General features: G+C 43.3%; 1 protein-coding gene across 6 annotated transcripts in view; it reads left to right on the forward strand.

Moving 5' to 3' along the window:
• Positions 1-14355: 14355 nt before the first annotated feature.
• Positions 14356-24747, forward strand: part of fbrsl1 (fibrosin-like 1) — a 310964-nt gene continuing 300572 nt past the window's right edge. For all 6 annotated transcript variants that reach the window (XM_030060070.1, XM_030060065.1, XM_030060068.1 and 3 more), the window contains exon 1: positions 14356-15634. In XM_030060070.1, the coding sequence (XP_029915930.1) occupies positions 15332-15634 (303 nt within the window). In that variant the 5' untranslated portion in view covers positions 14356-15331. The remainder of the gene's footprint in view (positions 15635-24747) is intronic.

The raw sequence follows: 24747 nt of genomic DNA on the forward strand, positions 1-24747 counted from the left end.
CTCTCTCTCATCTTGTACAAATTGTGAGAACTCCTTTAGGCGCAGCAGGATGAGAAAATATGCATTGCTGGGACAGCATGCGTGAAAATGTTTGCTCTGTCTGTCTATATGTATGTCTACTGTAGGTGTGTGTGTGTGTGTGTTTGTGTGTGTGTATCTGTTTTCACTCGCGCTCAGATGAAAGTTTGATCTTCATCTAGCACTTCATATCACAAACACGCAGGCGAGCCTTTTGAGGAGGGGGGAAAAAAAAAAACAGGCAGGGAAAAAAGAGGAGAAAACGGTTTCTTGGTCTTCTCCGTGGCAGATCTCTCATGCTCGGAGGTGAACTGCACCTCAGGAGAGAGATGAGTGAGCAGAGCCTGCAGCGACGCAGCCCGGCACCGTGCGCCTGGTTGCCGCCTTGGAAGCCCACCGAATTGAGGCATAAGCAGGAAAACGGTCTTCTTCAAGCGGCTCGGCTCACTCAGAGCTTTTGAGGACCTCTTTGTGTTCCTCGCTCATCATCATATACCCGAATGGCTTGAAATCATCACCTAAATCACAGCACTTTCAAAACAAAATCAATGACTCTGAGGCCGCCCACACACACATTATACATTTTGTACTCACTTTGCAGCGAGACCAGTGTGAATGTAGACAAGCATCAACCCATGCACTGGTTTTCAAAATAGAAGGCCGGCGAGGCAAAAACAGTTAAGATGTTTGCATCCATACAAGAATTCAGAGTATTCTGTGCAATTGGGGTTTTTGGGTAGGAAACGGGGCAGCATGCTTAAATGTGTCACCTTACTGTGATTACTCCCGAATATTCCCCCATAAATCAGAGAGACAGTGGTCCCTCGTTTATCGCGGGAGTTACGTTCTAAAAATAACCCGCAATAGGCGAAATCCGCCAAGTAGTCAGCTTTAATTTTTACAATTATTCTAGATGTTTTAAGGCTGTAAAACCCCTCGCTACACACTTTATACACTTTTCTCAGACAGGCGTTAACATTTTCTCACTTTTCTCTCTTGTTTAAACATTCTCAAAGTTCAAACTTTCGCAGAAAAAAAAAAAAAACATGCAAAATTGCACAAAAAAAAAAATCTGCGAAACTACGAGGCCGCGAAAGGTGAACCGCGTTATTATAGCGAGGGACAACTGTACACATGGCACAATAATCAGGTTTCTCCAGCAGAAATCTATCTGCCTTAACCTGATTTCTCTTATTCCCTTTACCCAAAGTATTGTTTACATGACATTGAGACATTAGATAAATGCCTGTATGTGACAAATAGCCCGATTACTAAAGTGCATGTTAATGTAGTGCACGTTGCAAAATGCTTGTCACAGTTATTTATTAGCTCCTAACACGGCATAAAAATGCATTTTGAAGTGTCACTTTGCCCGTGTCTTTGCATCTTCAAGCACTTTAGCCAGTAATTAGTATGAATATTACTAAGTCATATTTGCATCTTTACATGAAGTTGATCACACAGTTCATAACCTCTCCATGCATATTTCAGAGCAAATTATTAATTAATGACCAAGTGATGTTAGTCAAGTAATGACTACAGCCTTATGTTATGGGCAGCTGTTAGGGCATGTCACTTAAATAAAATGTAAATATAATGAACAGCACTGGCTAATGTTTAAGACACACACACATACACACCAAAAGATGAACAGAGCATGCAAACAGTCCCTTTCATCCACCAGTGCAGATTAATAACTGATACAGGGAATGTATAAAACATTAGGGCCACTTGCTCTCTCCATGAAACTGTCTACCTCTGTGGGAGTGTGTACACTTTCTGTGTATAAACTACACCCCGTTATTGATTTCACCTTTTTGGTCAACTTTAATCATGAAGAGATGACGTAGATGAAAGGGATGAGGCAGATTAAAGCCACATTTTTAGCCTTGAGCAAAGTGAGATGTGGATTCGGCAATAGGCTGCAACTCCTTAGCAGAGAGGAGGTCTCTTATTTTTTGTAGATTTTAGGGTTGATGCGTAAATCAGGCAGATTTGATGCAACCCATTAACACCCTCCGGCTCAGTAGCTAGTCAGCCTCATATTGGGATTGAAATGTCAAAAAAGCCTGGAGTGTATTTCAGTCCACAAGCAAACATCGAGCGAGAGTCTAAACATACACACGTACGGCAGCTATAATCACTTGAGTCAGTGAAATCTTGCAAGGTTTCTGGACATTTGAGCGCCCCCGGGGGACCCTCGGTTTAGAGCGGCTCATCGGGCTGCAGCAGAGAGAGACTCGATTTCTCCATCTTTCTCTTCTTCTCTTCCTCGCTCCATCATTTCCTCCCACTGAAGAACTGTGAGAGATTAACTACCGATCAGCTGGGAGGCAGCACTGCAGAGAAAGTGACTCAGTAAACAGCAACAGAGAAAAGCACATAGGGTGAGGTGTGTGTGTATGTGTGTGTGTGTGTGTGTGTGTCTGCTCGAGTGTCCCCCAAGGCTAGGGACACACTACATGACAACTGTGAAAAGACTGGATATGACACACCAGCTGGAGTTAACACAAGACATTCATTCTGTTGATCTTTTCTTTGTCTAGCCTTTTTATCCATTCAACCATTTGAATTTCCCATGAAGTAGTATCAAAGTTAAAAAAGCACATTTTCTCCATATTGTATGGTAATGCGCATACATGTTCTGTATCTGCTCGTTGCAACCCTTGTAGCTACGTCACATTTCCATTGAGTGAAACATTCAAAGCCAAGATGCCATTATTTTATTGCCGCAGCATTACATCAAACAGAAAATACACGAGAATTTAAAATAAAGTTCTGTGGGTTTAAACAAAGATCAGCCACACAGCATGCATTTATAATGATGAACCTACTAAGTGGATTACAATTACATTAAAGAGGGTAATTCATTTAAATTTGATTCATTTATATTTGATCATGAGTTAAAGACAAACTCCTCCTTGGCTTGCTCTTTCTGCAGAGCACTGGTGCTTTTATTCGGTGCTAAGCAGATGAATAGAGATTTGATGTCTATAGAATCATGTGACAGTCACAGTGAGGTGGCTGGAAATCAGTAAACAGACCTTTTTTTTCTTTTTTTTTTTTTTCCTTTTTTCAACAGGTGTGCAAACTTGTCTACTACCAGAAAATTGAGAACATAAAAATCAGTTATTAAGAAGACTATTACTGGCTAAAAGACTGAAATGCAAACGGAAAAGACAGTCTCCGCTTTCACAAATCAAAAGCAATTACTGTCCTCAATATGTAAATACTCCTGAAATCAAATCCAACATAATGATCATCGTTTCTTGCTCTGTACCGCCCGGGCGCTTTGCCAGCTCTTCTGGGATCACATTAGTCTGATACTGTGTTTCCAACTCTGAACAGTGATCAAATATTTGGAGCGCCTTTCATTTTTTTTCTTTTCTTCCGCAGTCCTAAGCATATTGAAAAGAGCCCCTCCATCCTCTTCAGAAAGAGCCACAGGGCCGGAGGTGCTGATTCACTGAAGGAGCGATCGTTCATTCACTCTGTTCAACTCCAGGTACACTGCCATTTCAGCAGGTTGCCCACCACTCAGCCGATACATATTTAACATGCTGCCTGCACCCGTCCTGAAGTGAGGCACCTCAAAAACTCATGTACACGAAACAGAGTGCAGGGAAAGTGAAATAAGCATCAAAAATGAATGGCAGCTGGCCTTGACTGGAGCTGGTATTTCCCTGCATTTCACGATTTTCTTTGCTTGAAACTGAGTTCAGTTCGAAAATGAGATATCCACCATTTCAAGTGGCACCTACTCGATAACATAAAATCAGCTTAGGCACTTGCACACACTAGATATTGAATGATGTCCATGAAGTAATGATTTTTTTTTTTTTTTTTTTTTTTTAAATGGATACATAGAATTGTGGAGTTAAACCCTTCAAAAGAAAGCATCAAGCAGGAGGATTAATGGTTTATTACATTTGCCCAAATGCATCTGTATCCGTTTACAAAAGAAAGCTGCTTAGCATAAAACCACTCTTAGAAAACTCCCTCCATCTGTAATGATGAAAATCTACTGTCACACATAATCAGAGATATTACATTTCAGGCTTACATAATTAATCAGCTAGTCAGTGAATAACTTATGATCCGAGTCATAAATTATATTTAGCCAAGTCATTACTACGGGTGAACTCAAGAAGCGGCGGCTTTCCTCACTTGAAAGTAATACGCCGGGTTGCCTCAGGATGTCTCCATTTATGAATCACATTATCTATATATTCTCTCACACTGTCTCCCAGTTTATGTGGTATTTGTACGGCAATCTCTAATCACCGCTGCTCTTTTATTATAAACAGGCTTTCAGACTAAGCAAAGCATTCAGCTCGGTGGCAAAGGCTTTATAGATATTCATTACGAGACTTATGTAGAGTGTCGTGCGCAGTCTGTGGCCTGTGGTGTGTCTGTTTGGCCTTCTCGTTGGCTTCGTCGTGAATGTGTTTAGCCTTGCATGCAAAAGTTGCGGAATTCAATTATGCATGAATATAAATCAAGCTTGTGAAACTATTAACTTACAAGCATTTAAATACATTCATCAGTATGCAAACTGGAAATTACAGACACAGATACTATTCGAGTGCCAATTGTATGTGCAGCAATAAGTGACCTTAAATGCAAATTTCGCTGCTGTTTACAAGTTAATAAAAGGAAGCTAAAAAAAAAAAACTTGTGTAACACGCATGCAAACTGCAATTACAGCATAGAATCTCTTCAAATTGAACAGAGCACGCACACAGCCATTGAACCTGAAATTGTAAAGCGATGAATCCCACTGATAAATTAGTGCCATACTCCATCAAACGGCATGTAACACCATGCGTCAACAGTTCACATGTCACTGCGATTGTTGGGGTAAATACAGCAGGATGACGCTCAAGGACGCGCAAAGTAGAGAATCAGAGGCCTTCCTCCGAAAAAGAGCAGCGTCTAATGCGTCATGTTCTGTCGTTTGCCTGGTGGAGAAGCATGCATGAAAAGCCTCAGCTCTCTTTACATGCAAATCCAGCCCATGTCTATGAGTGTGTTTTATCTCGGGGGCTGCTGTTTGCTAATCAAGTGCCTTGTGAAATCCAGGGGAGCGTGATAAGAAGCAGAGTATAATACGCCCGCTCAGAGCCTCTCTGTTTGAACACACTCATTTTACAGCCTTTTAACTTTCAATCTGCCCGTCGCTGATTTTCTATTCTTCCCACTCGTTTGTTATTCCGCAAGTCTCTCTGTGGCTGTTTGAATATATGCAATGTATTACCACTTGAGATAATGCATATCAACACTGCTCAAAGGGACAGAACACCATAGCATTTTCAGGATTGTGTTTTTAGTAAAGGCGCTGGGTAAATGGAACTTGTTGTACATGCTGTACGGCGTCATGGATTGATGTAAAAATATAGTCATGCACAATCTGACAAAGATTCATGTCTTAAGTGAATAATGCATGCAACAAGATCCCTGCTCGGTTCAAATCCCCGAACCTGGGTGGAGAGAAAAGTGATTTAGCAGTGTTTCTCCTCCCACAACAGTGCCGGTGATGGATGTTTATAACTTAAATACTTATGGCTCCGTGTTCAGGAAAGTGCCAAGAGAGTGTCACAGTGGCTGCCGACATGCATGGCACAACAAAACAGGACCTCACACACTGTGCATGTTGTGCCGCCCCGTGTGTTTTGTCACTTGCATTTTCGGGTATTTTACTGGCATTTTATTGGCATTGCATGCCGACATGGAAGGGTGGTTTCTAGTTTTGGTTGGCTTTAATTATGCGTCTGTATCAGTCCAAGTCTTTCAAGTTGCTACATGAGCCTGGGAAATGAATAAAGTCTGTACTAAACTGAAAGACAGACTACACATATCCCTCCATGTGAGTTTATAGTTGATCAGACGCTTAGGAATACCTCATCACTGTGTTGGCTGCTTTATGTACTGTGACTGTGACAAAAACAGAGCTAAAAAAATAAATATAATAATTAACAAAATAGATAAATAGTCTTGTATGGAATCATACACGCACAATGAAATTGGACATTAAGGACAATTTTGAAATAATAAAGTCACACTTTTTTCATTTTCATATTATTTTCTGCCACCTCTCCATCAGCCTGCAGCCAAAACTCTGTGCACGCATGGTGTGAAGTCTGCAGGGACGTTATTTTTTTATAAATACGTCTGCATGTTTCTGTGCGTACACAGCGTTTATACATCTGGCCCCTAGCTGGAAAAATCTGGGTAAAGAAAAGTAACTATATCCCCTTTTCCCCACAATTACTGCTGATGTGCTGTTGAGCAAAGCATGTAACCCCAAACGGCTTCAAATGGCCAACGGTGGGAGACTGTGCAGTGGAAACCCTGCATGTAGTGTGCAAAAAGACTAATAAACTGGCTATCTAATGAACAATAACAAAAGCAGCGACGTAGGTCAGCCATGAGGTTCAATGCCAATTAGTGGTGTGTGTCAGGTTGCAAATGACTTTTCAAAGCACAATCAGGAAATTAATAGAGATCTAAAGAGGCTTAACAGTGAGTGCTGGAAATGCACGGGTGTATGTTACAAAGAGGCTAAAATTAGAAGTGGAAAAGCTGTAAAACTATGACAGCATATGCCAAACAAAGGCAAACTGTCCTGGCAAAATGGAAATAAATGCAAATGGAAGCTTAGCAACACAGACAGAGACACCACAAAAATAAAGAAGGACTGAAGCTATCCTGAGGTCAAAGGGCAGCCTTACTTCTCATTAGATCCTGGATACTCCGGTAAATTGTTCAGGGTTTGCATTATTTTGTCTGCAGCTTGTGGACAGCTACCAGGTGTGACTGCATGCACGCTGTTTGAGTGTGAGCTTGGTTTTGATGACCAAAACACAATTGCTCATCAAACCTTCCCTGGATAAAGAAAAAAGAAAATTATAAAAAATAAAATAGCGTAACACTGGTGATTTACTCCATCTTAACAAGTCATTTAGTCTCATACTCACTCTTAAAATAGTATTTTTCTTCAATCAGATGAGAAAATCTGCCAACATGATGAGACAGTTCCACTTGTTTCCGACGCTAATCAAATTGCTTCCAGTTTTTCTTGAATCAAGTGTCATTTTCTATACATTTTACTAGAAAAAATCCTGAAACAAGTGAAACTGCACTGGAAAAAAGTGGGATTATCTCATCCCACTGGCAGATGTATATATACATGTATATATTTTTTCTTTGAATAAAAACAACACTGCTTATGAAGCTAAGTGACTTGTTAAGATGGACATTGTGTGTGGGTTTCCTCCGTCGAGTGACCGCACTTGTCCGTCCGTGTGCCCTCCACACCACACAGACGGGCTGCGGGCTCGTCTGTGCAGCGCTCTCGTTAAGCAGAACAACACAGACAGGCTTCACCGCTGCCTGCCGTCAGCCTGTTTGCGCTGCCTCCTATGTTTACCCTCTCTGTTAACATTGTGCTCATTATACTGTGAAGCTGCAGATACGTGTGAAACACACGCTGAGGGAACTTCTTTCTTTCCCGCTCTCTCTCTCTCTCTCTCCTTTGCTTCATTTCTGTGTCACTCGCTCACTTATTCACACTTTCCCCACCCAAGACCCTGGATGGGGGAGGCCTCCCATGTGACAGTTTGTCACAAGGTGTCAGCGTGTTGAGTGCCATTGAGGAAACATCACCTCTGCTAATGTGGCCTTGTCTGACACGGCCTCGAGGCTGAAAAATCTGCCTCTTGTGAGCAGTTACAGGGTGTATTGCCACATGGCTGCATGCTGGAGGAACCCTAGGCGAATGAAAGTGAAAAGAGAGAGAATATGCTGTGTGTGGATGTGTGCGTGCGTGTGGACGTCTGGGGACTTGGCACAAGTGATTGCTGCAGCTTCTGGGGTTTGGCGGCTCGGGTGCTAATTGCAGTGTGACCGGTGGGAATACTTTTCTGTGCCGCTCACAAAAGCACTGGAGGAAAGAGACGCTGTGTATGTAAAAGAAACGACTCGCACCCAGTCAATCTCTGCTCAGTGCCGAGCCACAATATAGGCATGCAAACAGGGACTTAAAAATGTGGTTGTTTTTTTTGTAATGAAACCATTTGTTTCCCATTCTTATCAACTTGTTTCCAAAATTTTCATGAATGAAATGTCATTTTCTTGATCCTCGTGCGCTGATCTGCCCTATTCTGCCTTGTTTCAACATATTTTTACTTCCCAGACATTTATAGTTCCCAGACAAATCCCTGAAACAGATGAAACTTCATTGGGCAAAAAATGCATTATCTCATCCCACTGTCTGTGTTTTTTTTTTTTTCATTTGTTTTAAGAAAAACAAGAGTTCAACACTGAGAATGAGACTAAATGACTTGTAAAGATGGGGATGTTTTTTTGTGCAGTGCAGTGTTACAGTAAATTGCCTTTCCAAACTAATAAAGTCACAGATGAAGCCGCTACTAGTCTTCATGTTCACGTTAGATCCCTTTCCAAAAAGCGCCGCTATTGCTTTAATGGGCGATCTTTTCAAACCAACAGCCTATCTGTGTTTCCTTACAACCTCAGGGCAGCCCGCTGCAGGATAGCCTTGATCGTCTGCAGGTAGCATTGTTGTCGGTATTAAGGCCGGCTGTGCAGTGACCGTAGCCTTCACGGTGTTAATCAAGATCGCTGAGGTGCAGCAATGAGGCCCTCAGTTTATCCTTCCGCATGACGGAAATCGAAGCGGAATTCTAGAGAAAATATTGACCGCTTTTGAGATCTTTTATGAAGAGCTTCGCTGTCATAACATGTGTTGATGCGATTTGGAGCGGGAGAGAGCATTGTTACTTTAGCATCAGAGAGGGCACCAGACATCAGGGATCAATAAAAACCATTATGGCATTTCGCTCAAAATGTTGAGCAATGCCTGCAACCAAAACAAGAGACGTGCGATTTCTGGTCTGAAGGATGCTTGGAAGTTAGAAAATGCTGAGGGGGGAAAAAAAAAAAAATAGGGAACAATAACAGGTTCCCTTGTGGCTAACAGTAATTCAAACCAACACTCGTTTTTATGATGACATTTAATGTGACATTTATCCATGTCAATCTCTTAACTCAATTTATTTCGCTAAAGTAGCAGGTCATATTACTAATTTCGCCCTGAATGATGCCTGTAATAAAAACCCTATTGCCTGTTCAAGGGGCTGCCAATAAATTCAGCTCTCTCACCCACACACAGCTCTGGGGCCAATCTTTCTGTTTGATTAAACTTTGCTCCCCAGTGGTATGAAATATCCAAAGGCACTTAGATTTACAGCCTACCCTGTTAAATTATTGACACCTCACTGCCTTTGCTATCAGTTTCTTGACTAATCCCCTGTTGTTACCTCACTTATTTAAGTTGGCGACTTCCATTTGACTTTCAGTGATAAACTACTCAGAAATGATTCACCGCTCCTTAATGGCAGCAGCTATGGACATGTTTGTGTTACACTCGCTGTATCTGATAGGCCTATGACTAAGTCGGCAAGTCTATAAATAATTGCGTGTTCGACATGAAACAAACAGCTGTTGTCTTTGAAGCAAAGATAAGGAGCGCTGACTCGGCGACACATCTAAACAACACGGCCCGTACAAATAGCACGCAGAAAGGCAGAGCAAGAGGGATGCGGGGAGCGGGTGGGACGGCGATGGAGGGGAAGAAAAGAAGAAAGAGAAAAAAGGGAGACAGAAAACAAGTAAGAGAGAGAGAGATGGAGGGGACGAGAGATGAAGGGAATGAGTAAGGAGGCTCTCAGGCAGGGTGGATGTGTAAGCTCTGTCTGTGTTGTGCGCAGGTTAATTTTTCATGTGGCGGTTTGCAGGGCCTGGCCCAGGCAATCCTATAGCTTGGCCGTGGTTTCCCGAGAGAGAGCTTGTTGCTTGAAGCCCCGAGGCGGGTTTCTTGTTGAGTCTGCCTGTAAATTGCCACCAAACTAGTGAATTACTCCATGATGTGTCACAGAGGCAGCCGAAAGCCCTATAGGCATAAAACCATGGACTTATGTTTCCCCTCACAGTAATTCCTCAGTGACAGCCAGGGCAGCAAATTGAGATGTCTCAGTTATAATCCAACAAGCCCATATTCAAAACAGCTGGTTGGAATTGCAACCAGAGTTTCCGGGGGGGGGGATTAAATGCACAAGCGTGCTTCGTCTGAGTTAACGAATAATGGCAAATAGTTTTTGCGATGCTTTATTGATCGCTAGAGGGCAAATTCATCCTTTCGTTTGTGCTTCCAAAGGTTTCAGATCATTACCCATGGAGCTGGTAGGAAATCAATATCTCAGTGATTGACATTCCTCCAGGTCAGGTTTTTGGGGTTGAACCTGGAAGATTTCAGTAACAGGAAAGGCTCCCTAACTGCCGGGCCAACCATTTACCTTCATAATGCACCCAAAATGCATATCACACAGCAGAAACGCCTGACATAATAGCTGATTTATGCTACCAGTTACTAATGAAAATGATCTATCACCATGAACTCTTGGGGATCATGGGTAATCAAGGCTAAGACCTTTCACTTATGGGACAATGCAGGACAAAATCTACAAATTTGAGGGCTATTAAACCTTGGTACAATTGAGACATGGATCACACCAATGGGGATATGGTCCTCAGTTTTTGTGCGTTCAGTGTACACTGACTGGTAGAAAATTATGTTATGAGACCAATCGAATTGAATTTATTTTCCTCATAACCAATGTTGGGAACTGTGCGTCTTACAGCTGTCTAGCGTAGTATGAAATCTATTGATTTCTCTGGGGCTCTATTCTTCAGAGGAGAAATGGTGTGCACTTGAGGGGTGATTTTTTTCATTAATTTTTTTTTTTTTTTTTATCGCTCCCCTCGGATCCCTAACCTTTCAGTCCCATGCCCACACTACAGTGCACCAACTCTTGGAAGAAGTATCTCAACTCGAAATATCTCTGAAAGCCACAAAAAAAAACAAACAAAAAAAAAACCAACCTTGACCCCGGCGACTTTAAATGCCTCCTTATCTTGGTGGCAGAGGAAAGAAAAACAATTCTGCCACTTAAACATCATAAAAGCACCACAGGCCCCCTCCCCTTAGCTCACGGCATAGCCCCTGCTAAGCGTTTCAAAGAGACTACTGTTTGAATGACTGGGATGTGGGAGCTCAGAGTCTGTAGCTATGGATTAAGCTCACAGCAAATAGTAGCATGGAAGAAACAGAGGTAATCTCTTCCCTCTCCTCCACGGCCCTCTCACCATACCTGTTCCCCCTTTTTTTTAATCTCCTTACTGAATTAGTTCTTCCAAAGCTGCTCAAACAGAGAAGGGTTTATGCACAGTGGTTAGAGAGGTTAGAGCAACATGAATATGATACCGATTTACCTTCTCAAAAGGTCCATTTGCCTGAAGCCTGATGTGCTACTTATCTGGTTATTGTTCTCTCAAGCCACATACAGGTCGGCAGCCCTCATATCTCGCTACCATCCTCAAATTTGCAACTTGTCTGAAATTTGCATGAAGTCTTGTGAAGAAGGTGCTCTTGTGTAGCCATGCCCAGCTGCAATTAAGCTGATTTTCCAACCGTAGCTAAAGTTTGCCTTTAAACAGCTTTGGTAATTCAATCTTCCACGACATACACATTTAATTCAACACGGCTGTGAGCCTTGAATTGCAGCCAGGAGTAAACATATAAAAGCTAACTATAACACTGCGATAGCTGCGTGTAGATTACAGTGTGTCACCTGACACGTCACACCTGACATATCATATAAGCTTGATCACATTCTCTGACTTTGTTTGTCGTCTGGTTTAATCATTCACTCTCCTGCAGTATACTGTATTTGCATGAACGTAGTTTCTGTTTGCATTTTGATGTGTTGGTTTGCAGTTGCACAGAAGAATCCAGCCACAAACGAAAATCCCCACACCCTCAGATACTGTTCTGACGTTCTAAATATTTCAGTCTGGGTCTTGCAACTGTTTCCCCACACAGATCAGATCAAACAAACGATCGGATTCAGAACAGCGTTTCACACTGATTGAATATTCTCTGGGTTTTCTTCAGCTTGATCTCATATAAATGAGCTCACTAACAGTAAGCCTTAGATATCATTTGCTCCAGGAATCTGAAGTCATTCCCAGCGTGTAAGCTTTTTTTTTTTTACCCTCCCTGACTCATGTTAATGAAAATTGCAAGCAGTCAGAATTGCTTTACAAAAAAGTGACGTGTGGAAACAGTGGAAATTATATTATTAAAAGTTGATTGCTATAGTTTTTGTTGACTTTTTAGTTCAGTTTTTGTATTGAGTTTTCATAATGAAACAGAGACATCACTATGAATACTGGGGGAAGTCAAACCTGCTGGATGACCTTGCTGGCTGAACATGCAGGTGTGCATGCTAAAAAGTGAAACTGTTTACATACCTACATATTTTACTAAAGTCGTTGTTTTTTTTGTTTTTTTTTTGTGAATGTGAATTGGCTCTGATGGGATAATGCGCTTTATAGGTGTCTTCTCTCATTAAATAGCTAATAGAATAGCTTGTTGCTGCTGGCTCAGCAAGGTTCTGGCACACAATATGTGTTTTCATCATTCTGGGTGTGAATCCACCTCATTACCTTTATTGTACTGTATGTCACCCTGTCTCATCTTTCTTATCACTGTCTGCTGGATGTAAGCATGACATCCCATTTGGTGGATGCTTTTATCCAAAGTGCCATATGAGTGCATATGTTTTTAGCATGAGTGGCCTGAGTGGAAATGACCCCCCCTCTACCCCCCAGCCACACACACACACACACACACACACACACACACACACTCTCTCTCTCTCTCTCTCTCTCTCTCTCTCTCTCTCTCTTTTTCTCTCTCCCTCTTTTGCAAGTGCCACATATAGACCACACAAGGTAGTCTAACGAAGCTGAAATAGTCTTGAGATTGCCAGTAGGAATGAAAGATGGCATGAAAGCCAGCAGGTTTACAGCTCTGCCACAGGTTTACTTTATGCAAGCCTGGAGAGAAAGTTTCCAGTTAAGCAAAGTTATGCAAATAACTAACTAGTCATTTGTAGAGGCACTGACGCTTTCCCTGACTTCTGTATCTTGACTTTCCATGAAGTTTCTCTTAGTAAGTTACTAGGAATCTACAGGCTAGACAGTATCATAGATAAGGGTTACATTATTATTATATTATATTTTAGGGTTATTATTATAGTGTAGGGCTATATGTTACAGATGTTTTGTGTACCAGTGTCCCAACGAGGATGAAGGCACAGAAGGTGTTTGTTGCTTCAGCATTTGGATGTCATGGCAATGTTTTACTAAAATTCTCTTTTGTTCTGTCATCTGGAAAAAAAAAAAAAAAACAAAGCACAAGACTCTCAGTGCATCTATCTACCTATCTATCTATCTATCTAGTCGCTCATATTATAATGCAGGATAATGGTATTAAGAAAACCCTGAAATTGTGTGCACTGTCCTATAGATGCCCTTTTGAGAAGACCTCTGTCGTTAGGTATGATTTTAGGAATAACTGCATAACTGTTGACAGTGTAGCTGGAGTGTTAGCCACAGCAGTGAGAGTGAAACCTGTACTCAGACCAGTCATTTCACAATCAGTTGGTATAGATACCCCACAGTCATTTCTCATTGTACCAGCACTTAATGATTGAAATCTCAGAGAAATGACATAATTCCTCATTTTGCTGGGGACCCTCTGAAACCCCAAGAGGGACCTGTGGAAGCCCCCGTGCCCCATTTGGGGAAACATTAAATCCGGCAAGTAGTGGCACTGAGCAGATCATCACCACTGTGATCCATATTTAAAACACATGCACTCGCTGGAGCTGCTTTGCATAACACTGACCACCAAACTGAATACATTACCTTGCAATTCTGACATCTGGAAATCTGAAAACTGAGATGACGAAGTGAGCTGCATTTTCCACTTCAACTAAACAAACACCAAAGTGCGTTATGGTTTGCAATGCACGATGTGAGCTGGGAGCGGGGCAGAGCATGGGGCCACGGTGGCCAGTGGCAGCATGGTGAGAATGGAGAAGCTGTCACAGGCTTGACAGATGAGTGTGTGCCCCGCATTTCGAACGGTGACAGCACAGCGGTCAGTGGGCAACACATGATGTGGCATCAGCACTTGCAGACAGACAGCCTAAAATAGTGCCTTGTGACAAAGTGTGCCCAACACTCAGAGAATGAGTCTTCTTTTCCTTTTTTTCTGCTTTTCTTCTTTTACACCAGCTTCCTTCCTATGGTAAATTGTAGGCCAGAGGTGGCGGAAATACGTCAGTTATGTGGGTTCTCTGAAGCTTCACCGTGTCTCTTAATTTCGGATGAAGGGAATAAGAAGGGGGAACTAAGAGATTTTAATCACTCCTGTCGCTTTAAGGACACTTATCAAAGCCTTATTATGCGAATAGAAAATACCATGAGCCACTGAGCAACGCAGCGACCAAGGGACGGATTGGAGTGGATTTATAGGAAACTTAACCATGATCTAAACTGGAATAGACCGCTTCCAAGCCTTATGGAGTTTGATTACACAGTGGATGGTTGTGTTATTCGGACGGATCGGATCATTTAGGAAATATTGCGCATAAGTAGCTGCCAGACTTGGGATCCCTGCCCCTGACGCGCATAGAGGAATATGGCTTAAAACTTGTCAATGCCTATAGGATTATTCAGCCATTTAACAACCACAATCGATAAGTACTTGTCCACCAGCGTGTGCGTGTGTGTTTTTCCGGACGGATATTCTCCCAAGCTCTTTATTTGACAGCCTTGGATCATGGATTGGGGTGGTGGAAAACAACAACGGGCAGCGACATGATTTCTCTGCGCTGTCTGCGGTATGCAGCGAGGTTAGGCTGTAACATCGGCTGGTATTATTCCGATGCAACAAAAGTTACAAAGCGGGTCTAATGCGTGGATTTTAACTGTTTGGCCGTTTTGCACCTGCTTTAACGGAGAACGCGTCGACATAGTGCAGATTCGTGACAAAATAACGTGTGGAATCCGCGGCGCTTTGCTTTCTCTCTCTCTCTCTATCGCCTGCATGGGATACTTGAACATTTGCTTATTGTAAGGGAGATTGGGGAGGTTTATACTCAAGGTCATTGAGTGTTATTAGCCTATATTTGCGCTGTTATTTACACACACATACCCCTACCCTCTCGTTATAGCGCAGCCTATAATTCTCAGTCCAGTGTGTATTATTTGTTATTACAGGGTGCAGCGACCATTTAGGCGAGCTTATACCGTGGAGTGACATATAGCCTATATATTAAAATATACATTGTTTATTTTGACATCGCAACCTTTTACAAATAACATGGATGGGAAATTGAAGCAGGGTCGGAGATGCCGGGCCAAGCGGGAGAGGGTGCGGAGGTTGCGGGAGGCAGGGAGCAGAGACGCCCGCAGCCCCGACCCCAACTCCTCCTGCTCCGACAGGGAGGGACACAGTCCGGGGAGGGACGCCGCCTCCCTGGCCGGTAAAAAGGCTCCGCACCCCGCAGCCGCCGCCAGAGCCCCGCGTCCCCCGCGGAGGAAGAGACGGGAGTCCAGCTCTCAGGAGGAGGATATCATTGATGGATTTGCTATCGCCAGTTTCATCAGCCTGGACCGTCTGGAGGTAAGGAGGGACGGGATCATTACCTATTTGCATATATATATTTAACATAGCCGAGCTGGGACCCTTGAGCCCCCCCCCCCGCATCACCCCTCCCAGCAACATGAGGACTATTTAATTTCCCTCTAATTGAATTTGCTGGGGATGATCCCACTTACAGAATGTATAAGCATGACTATTGTAACCATAGGTTGCACTGACATAGGGTTTTGTATGTTGGGTTGCTTTTAAAACTAGAATCCCGCTCCACCACCCCCACCTTCCCAGCAAAATTAGGAAGAGTGACCCTAATTTGATTCACTAGAAATGATCCCATTGAGGAAATAGATGGATGACTTGCCTAATTATCAGTCTCCCAACTCGTATTGCTCACAGCAACCAGTTTTACAATTCAATCATAAAAAAAAAAAAAAAAAAAAAAATCCCATATGAGGGTACCTGAGATAAAATTCCATCAAATGGGGTCAAATGGGGGGCCAAGGGGCCTAGCGTGTGTCTATTTGCGGTCTTTGACATGGAAATGTGGAGAGCCGCTGCTGCACAGGCTCTGCTCAGTGTCACAAGTTCAAGGCTTGGTTGTTGAAACGTCATTCAATGGCAGCATATGGTTTGTTAAGGCAAACAAACAGGTGCCGCCGCGTTGTTTGCTTTGGTGTTCAGCACGGCTCTGGCTTGGGCTTTTCTATTGTTATTCGCTGCCGGTTGTCAGTGCACCCTTGACATCTCGCTCTTTGATAACCTGTCTGTTGCGCCAGTCATCTGTAACAGGCTACATCACATGCAGATAGCTCTATTTATATCATCAGCGCCTGCTATGTTTGATGTCGGAGGAATGATTTCAGGAAGAAAGAAGGTTCTCTTGTGACATCCTCTCATCTCTTTTATCTCATTATGCTCCAAATGATAAATAAAACATTGTTTCTCTGGGGACATCAGGCTGACTGACAAGGCAGGCAGTCCTTTTTTCCCCCCCAGTGTGTGTTCTGGTGATAGTAGCCCTAATAATTGCATCCGTGTTAGAAATCAGCAGCGTTGAATAAACATAGCTAATGCCATACTACATATTCACTGATGTCATTGAGGTGCTGCATGGTGACACCATTCAAAACCCCATGGACAAATATGGGACAACTTCATCTCACTGACAACCTCCCATGTAGGTTCAGCTATGGCACTAATTAAGCATGATTGACATTTGCCTCTTACATGGCAGCTAGTCAATGTAATGTTGCAGAAGAATGCACATTTGCCATACGGTGTGAAATATATAGTCCAGAGGCTCATCTGGATAGAAAGGGTCAATGGAGGATTCATTCAATTCTTGCTGGTCATCAATTTGCCACATCCCATCTGTTAACAAGTTTAACCTGTCCAGGTCATCACTAATTATATTGCTGTTCCATTTAGCCTGGCCCTTCATGCCTCTTAAAGTGAGTGTGAAAGCAGATAGGGGTCAAAAGAGGGGGATGTGTGTGTGTGTGTGTGTGTGTGTGTCTGTTTGTGTGTCAGTGGACCCTTATGACAAATAAGGATAGCAATGCTATAATAGGTTGATAAAGGATCATGATAAAGGATATAAAAAAAATAATTATTATGAATCTATCCTTTGTCATAAATATCATGCTTCATAAAATCTCATAGTCATATCGATGGAGACTTAAAAAATACCATAAAATCTTTATAACAGCACTCCTCAGTACAGACACACGTTAAGTCACTATGGGAATGTAATTGTAATGTTTCTTTAAGGTGCGCTTGTAATTTCGGAGATGTTTGTGATCAATTGAGGTTTGTGTGTACGTGTGGATTTGTAGGCGTGATCTGTGTGATCTATATGTGTGAGTATGGCTGCCCTTGGCACTGTGTGGCTGCCAGTGTACATCCTGACAGCTGCTGACTGTGAAAGACTTTGAGGATGTCATAGGAGCAAAGTGCTTTTCGCTGGCATCATCCCCAAGCGTGGTGGTGTCTCCTCTACTGTCAGCAAAGCGCCCTGCCCTTCTGACATCTAGGAACACCCCCCCTTCCCCCTGTGTTTTATCCAGCAGTGGTGCTCGATGGTAATTTCCGTGTCAAGTCTGTCCCTGTTTTGGTCCCAGTTACAGTAGTAGTGCAGGTTGGATTTCCAAAAAGCTTGCCCATCTGGATACTTCATCATAATAACAACACCACCCCTGAACAGTTGGACTAAACTCCCTTTGTGCTTGAGAGGGAAATTTGGTTAAATTGCATAACTTAATTTCACACATTCTTTAGCTGTGGTAGTTTTCTTGCTGTAGCGTGGCTAAATCAATAAAAAGAAAACACTGCTACCTGGAAGCTTATGTTTCAAGGCCAAGCAAATGAGGCATGATGCGACTCTATGTGAAATGATACTCACATGCCAGCTACTTGTTGGTAATTGGTCTGATTTGCATGCAAATGAAATGCAGTTATTAAATGATGTTGGTGGATTTGGTACAATTATGTGAAGGGCTGTGCGCGGTTAGGTTTTTTTGCACCGTGCCCGTTGATTTCCCTGCATGTGGTGACAATAATAACGTAACATGTTTGTTTATTTTTGTGTCATATTCTAAAGTGACAGCGCCGAGGAGATGTGTGCCGTATCGTTTCACTCCAGTCACATTCACTATCAGGTAACACGCTTCAGCAAGACGGCTTTTAGGATTTCCAAGGTCAATAAGTGAATTACAGTACTTGAGATGTGTAAATATTTGAAACGCCCACTGTTTGCATCAGTCGCGACTCGTGCCTCCGCCGAGCACTGAGTGCTTGACTGGAGCTCACCACCTCTGGTGCCTGTGCTAATTGCTTATCAATTATCCAGAGGGCATAGCAGCATTTAGCCAGAGAATAGCCTGACCTATTGCATTGCGCTCTGATAAGCTCACAGTGCAGTTGATGGAGGGAGTGTGTGGTCCTCTTGACCTCTTGAAAGTGACTGATGGCCGGCGCGGCTGCGTTTATGGCAGGCCATACAGCCGGGCTACTGTCTCATTAGCACTCCTCCAACATCGATATCCCATCCCTCCAGGGTTCAATGAGCCTGCATGGTCAACATGTCTGTGTTTACTCTCTTGCTTCTTTTAATCTGTATGCTCCATTAAAGTAATACACAGTGACATTTTCATGGAAATAAATGTCTGTCGTTCTGTTCTCTTCTGCCAGTTGATCCGCCACAATAGTAACAGCCGGTTCTTGAGAGCATTTGCATTTGCTGTTTTAAAAGTGCGCCGTGCAAAACTGCTGAGGGTCGTTCTAAGTGACAAAAACATGGAATAAGCACGCAATTTATCAGTGAGCCGGCCAGCGATATAAAATTACATGCTTATTCCACGTTTTTGGTAGTTGAGACTAAAGGGTCCCCGGTTAAATCGGCCCTTGCCATTTTGCATAGCGCACTTTTAAACACCTGGTGTCTAGTTGGTGTTTTCGATGAAAAATCCCCTGGTGCACAGGAAGTGATGTGCTTTACAGTTCTGCAGTTTCTTTGTAATAAACAGTTAACAGAAGAGGGAGAGCCGGGTAGTTATCATGAGCAGTGACATCCGCCATGGACAAAGAGCACCACTACAGAAAGTCAAACTCCATCAGCTTGAAAGCTAAGGAAAAAGATGAGACATCACAGGACTGGACAGTGTTTGATTGGAAAGTGCAACTACACCACAGCTATGACAATGTAGCATCAAAGAAGGAGAGAAAAACATAAATACATTTTTCTCTATACACGTATACATATATGTACAGATAGATAGACACATAGATAATGCCTGAAAAAGCATTTTAAAAGCATTAAAAGCAAATCAATCCAACATGACTCCATCGCGGTGGATCAGTGGCCGCTCCTGCACCAAATCAAGAGGAGCATTTTATCTCTGTGTACAGTGGAGTTTATGGTGCTCTTCTCCGGCTGTGCTGAGATCCAAAGTGGAGAACTCCTACTTGAGAGTCTGCAGCAGCCGTTCGCTGTCGATGTGAACCTGAGGTTATGGGCTTCTCTCCGAGCACTTGGACTCAAAAACACACTCAGCCGGCGTTGTTGATATTCCAGCTTTGCATTGATAGGATCAAGCTCCCCTGATGAAGGCTTAGGCCGTACAGCGGTCTCGCCTGCTCCCATAACCTATTTCATTACAGCCCGAAAGCAATTTGTGGCAGCGGCCGCATTTGATTATGGCGTGTTTATTTGCTTTGAATCCCCCCCGTTTTCTCCAAGGAAAGCCGCTTACTTACCTGTGCAAATCGGCCGTACAATCACAGCTGTCCTGCTTTGTCACGGGCACCTTATTGTGATTAGGAAAATGGCAGGGATGATGCAGCAATGATTCAAGGAATGTAAGCACAGTCAGTCCGCTGTTGTTAGTGTTTGCAGGGAGAACAGGAAAACCTCGTAACTCCAGTTTTGGTGTCCCTCTGACCAAAGGATGACTTGGGCAGAGAAAAATTCATGTTCTTTTTTGGCTCATGAAACCCCTGAAAAACTCATGGTGCAATTAAAAGCAGGTATACCCATCATTTTAAAAATGAGGGTCATATTTCTCCCATGCTGACAAATTGACTTGTGGGACATATGAGCTTTCTGCCCGACAATGCTGCTGTAAAACAATTACACATTGCGGCATAACCCCTCCAGAAGTCTCCCTGTGGGTATCAAATGAGTGAGCTGATAATAAAATGACACAATTATCCATCTGTCACAGCAGTAATAAGATGTTTGATTTGCTCCCTTTGCTCCGTGAGTGACGTTGCAGTGGCAAATCCCCTCTCGTTAATCCGCAATCCTTCTGTTCATCTGCTTTAACATGAATTTACAGATTTGTTTGGGGTTTTCGTTCCGCAGCGTGAGTTGCTAAATTCATTCTTATGGGGATTTAGGTTTAGTTGATTTAGCGATATTACACAATGGCAAGGGGCGTGGAGGCGGAAGGCCACAAATTTTTTGGGCTAAAATGAGTTTTCGTAAATCGAAGCTTGCGATGAGATCTGCAGTTTATCTATCCATCGAACTTTTTTTTTTTTTTATCCCCTATTTATCCAGGGAGAGATTTACCAAACACGCATGCTCTTTTGCAGCATCGCTGTAAATGAGCATACTCGCTGGAAAAAAAAAAAAAAAAAAAAAAAGAGCACCCACCCTTATTTTCCCAGCTGCTCTGAGGATTTGAACCAGTGACATTCCAGTTACAAGCATTATTCTCTAAATGTTATCTGGTGCCAAGATGTGTTACATAAATCTTGGGATGAGGCCTCAAACTGAGCAGAGGTTAGAAAGATTTTGTGTGCGTGTGTGTGTGTGTGTGTGTGTGTTTTTAAGGCTTTCCTCTGCAGTCAACATTACCACACTTACACCCCTTTGGCTCAAATCCCATATCATATTCATGACTTGGTGTCCTGATATAGAGCTCTTATTGTTTAGCACTCAGATAGCACCATGTGTTCCCTATTAGCGGCTAACAACGCTCCGGAGTGTTATTCTGTCAAATGAAGACACTTGGAGTCAGAGCCGCTTTATTCGGCGTGCACGGTAAATGAACATGAGTCTGTCCAGGTGGCAGGGATGCAGAAATGTGTCGGCACCTCCTGAGTTCAGATGACATCACTTCAGGGCTGACTGTGATCGTGGATTTTTAAGATGCTGCTGGGTCGCTGCTAGTTTGGCCGTTTGGTTCATGCCCTAACTTATATTGTGAGGCAACACTCAAATTTAAGCTGGGACGGCTAGTAAGTAGTTTAGCCTGAGAGAATGAAAAACATACAGCAGAAAGTGTATTTTGCGTGCATGATGTAGCAATGCAATTTTTTTTTTTTTTGGTTTTTGTGAGCTTGCAGGATTTGATGGTGTAAAACAGTGGCGGATACAGAACATGGCTAATGGGTGGGCCTAAAAAATTCTGGATGGGCCTGTTATTTCATTTTGTTTATTTTTTTTAGATAGACATGTATAAAATGATATGGTGAAAGAAAAAAAACCCTCTCGGTAAACGAGGCCGAGAGGTTGTAAACGAGCATAAAATAAACGTTGGAAAAAGGACATTAAAACATTTATTTATTTAGTTAGTTATTTTTTGGTCTTGAATCTGATAGGGTGGGCAAGCTGTCAATCTGGGTGGGCCTACGCCCATCCAGGCCCACCCGTAGATCCGCCTCAGGTGTAAAAACCTGTATATTGTGGAAAAACACATCTTTGCCTTGTCAAGTGTGTGCGCCTCCTACAATGCCAGCTGAACGCAAATCTGTTTGCCAGTCATTAAGGTGTGTGATATGCACTGTTTTCACAGTCTGCTGAGTTGTGCGGTGTGTGTGTGCACAGCCCAACATTTACACAAAGCTAACGTTGTAGCGGCTGCCGCTGTATCAAGACGTCTCGGTTCTTCGGCGAGGCGGCGTGTTCGTCGCAGAGGTTGCAGCGATCTCGCTCGGTCTTTTCTCCTCCCTGGCAGGGATAGCACTGTGCATCATATGCCGGCGCTGACAAACAACTCCGGGTTTAATTAACAAGGCAGCCCCCCCGAGGCTCCGCTGCTCATTGGCTGATGCGTCCCGCGGAGAGAGGTTCCTTAATGCCGATGGGACGTCCCCCGGCCCCAGCTTTCTCTAACTGTCACACACTGCGGGCGACAGCAGGGCTCATACATGCACGGTCACGCTCACAAGCTCGCTCACACGCGCACACACATGCATTCATGCTGACACACACACACACACACACACACACAAACAGAATTGAACCTCCACAGTGCACCTGTCCAAGCCATCGACCAGTGACCTAAATATATCTCCCAAGGAAGGTTCTGTTTCCATTTTAGTGAGAGAGTGTCGATGTGCATCTGGGGGGGATGGTAATTGCTTCCTCACCCTTTGGAGCAATATTCTCGCGATATATGACAGTACGTTTCTATTGAGGCATTTAGCTGATTTGAAATGAGAGGAGAATCATCTTAAATTCCAAGATTACAAGAACCAGTGATACACCAGTATTCATGTGTATCTTATTAATTAATTTAATGGCCAGGTGGGAAAATATATATATATATATCTATATATATGTAAACATGTTTTAAATTTGTAGATTGCTTACATTATCATCACCTAATAGCAAGCAAGTTGTCAAAGCCACCCAGTGTACGGATGCTTTTCTTAATTTTTGAGGTTGTCACCTAGAAACGTCGGTATGTATTTTATTGGGGGCGTGCTTGTCCTGAATAGTCCTTTTTTGAAGGGCTGTCAGGCGTCTGTTTTGAGGTGTCACTCCGCCGCCTGACAGCGTGAACCGACCGTGAGCTCCGAAAACCTCCGAATCAGAGCCTCTTTTGTTTCCAGGTGTACGGCGGATTCACAAAGCGCCGCCGAAACGCGCGCGCAACAACGCGGCTGACACGCCGCTAAGTGACACAGAAAAGCGTGTGGGTCGCTTGTCATAGACTCGTATATATCCATTTCCTGGTTGTCTTTCCGAGCCGTCTTCCGTCTTCCTGTCCCAGTGTTTGCACTGCGGTGAATGGCAGGATGTAATTATGCCGTGATTAAGATGCTGTCTCCGCGCCTGAAATGGATTAGGAGCTGCACTGCTAAGAAACTTTCCTGGTGATTCTCTTCATCCGGCTCTTTTCCGTCTATAAGGAGCGTCGCCGGCCCCTAGATGGCCCGATTAATGAGACTTATTAAATGTTAACACGAGATATTTCATTTTAGCACTCTGAGAAGAAGAAATTATTTGGAGATAACATCATAATAATCATATTTGTCATTCAGCTCAAGTATTTTTCCAGCCCTGTGATTTTTCGGGGTAATGCATAACGCCGCACTCGGTCGTGGAAACTTTAAATGAATGAGTAGCAAATGAAGGCCGGGAAGGATTTACAATAAAAATAATGAAACCTAAGTAGAGAGGGAACTCTTAAGTGGCTCATTAAGTAATGGCTGTTTTCCTTTTCAGCCGTGGCCTTCGCTGACAGGGAGCAGAGAGGGAGCTCTGAATAACTGGCTCGCTCTCGCCCTCGCATCGACAGTTTCTCAAGTTTTGTTTGTGGGTGAAGGCGGGCGTCATTTTTTTCCAGCGTCTGGAACGCATGCGGCACAAAGGTCTCTCGGCCGGTCCTGCCAAGTCAAGTGTTTGAAAAAGTCACTTCTAATCATTTCGGCAATGCTCTCGAGAGCCTAAGGTGAACACTTCGGAATATAGTAGTGGCACATTGGCATGCTCCTTAACACACACACACACACACACACACACACACACAAAAAAAAGGCAACCTTTAGTGGCAGCGCCTCCGGCAAGCTTTCATATCTGATGCATAGCTGTCACATGCATACACTGTCAAGACGTTTCAGCAAATCAAAATTTTCAGGGGTTTCAATGCCACTTACAGTAAAGTCTAAAAATACTTCTGGGCCTGAAAAAACAAGACGTAAAATGCTATTTTTATTATTATTATTTTTTTTTTTTGCATTTGCATTTTCAAGCTTTGATCGTGTAATTTTAGCCACCTCGAGACTGTTTGAGCGCCTGCAGACACCCTGATGTAGAGATGTCAAAGGCAGGGCGGCTCCGTGTAGCAATGCCGCCGCGGATCTGAAGTCATTGAAGCGGCGTGCGGATCCACAGCTCGTCCCCCCCCTCTCGGCGTGGTCGCGAGTTCGAGGAGGGCCCCCGTTTTCAAAAGGCATGACTCACGCCGTCGTGACATTGCGTGGAGTCTCGGTGCATGTTTTCTTAATAAACCACTCTTGGTGTGAAAGCAATTAGCGTTAACAGTTGTCGACATGCTCTTCTGCTAGCGACACTCACTACCAACACCGGCTCTGAGGGGAATAGTCTTTATAGGCCAAGTGATGCTGACAATAATTACTTGGCGCTCAACTCCCCTGTCTGGAAAAAAAAAAAAAAAAAAAAAAATATGGAGATGCGTCATCTGTTCATCACAGAGCTTTTTGTATGTTCTCTTCATTCAGTGCATTCAGACATGCTTAGCCTTTTCATGTGCACAGTCATGAATGTATGTGTGCTTTTTTACGCGGGGGTGTGAACAAAGCCAAGCAGGGACTATTGCTTCAGTGTATTGTGTGATGGCTTTGGCAGCCATATAATAAGCCGTGGCCAAGATAACAGAGCCCAG

This window comes from Myripristis murdjan, chromosome 9, assembly GCF_902150065.1.
Source record: "Myripristis murdjan chromosome 9, fMyrMur1.1, whole genome shotgun sequence".
NCBI lineage: Eukaryota > Metazoa > Chordata > Actinopteri > Holocentriformes > Holocentridae > Myripristis > Myripristis murdjan.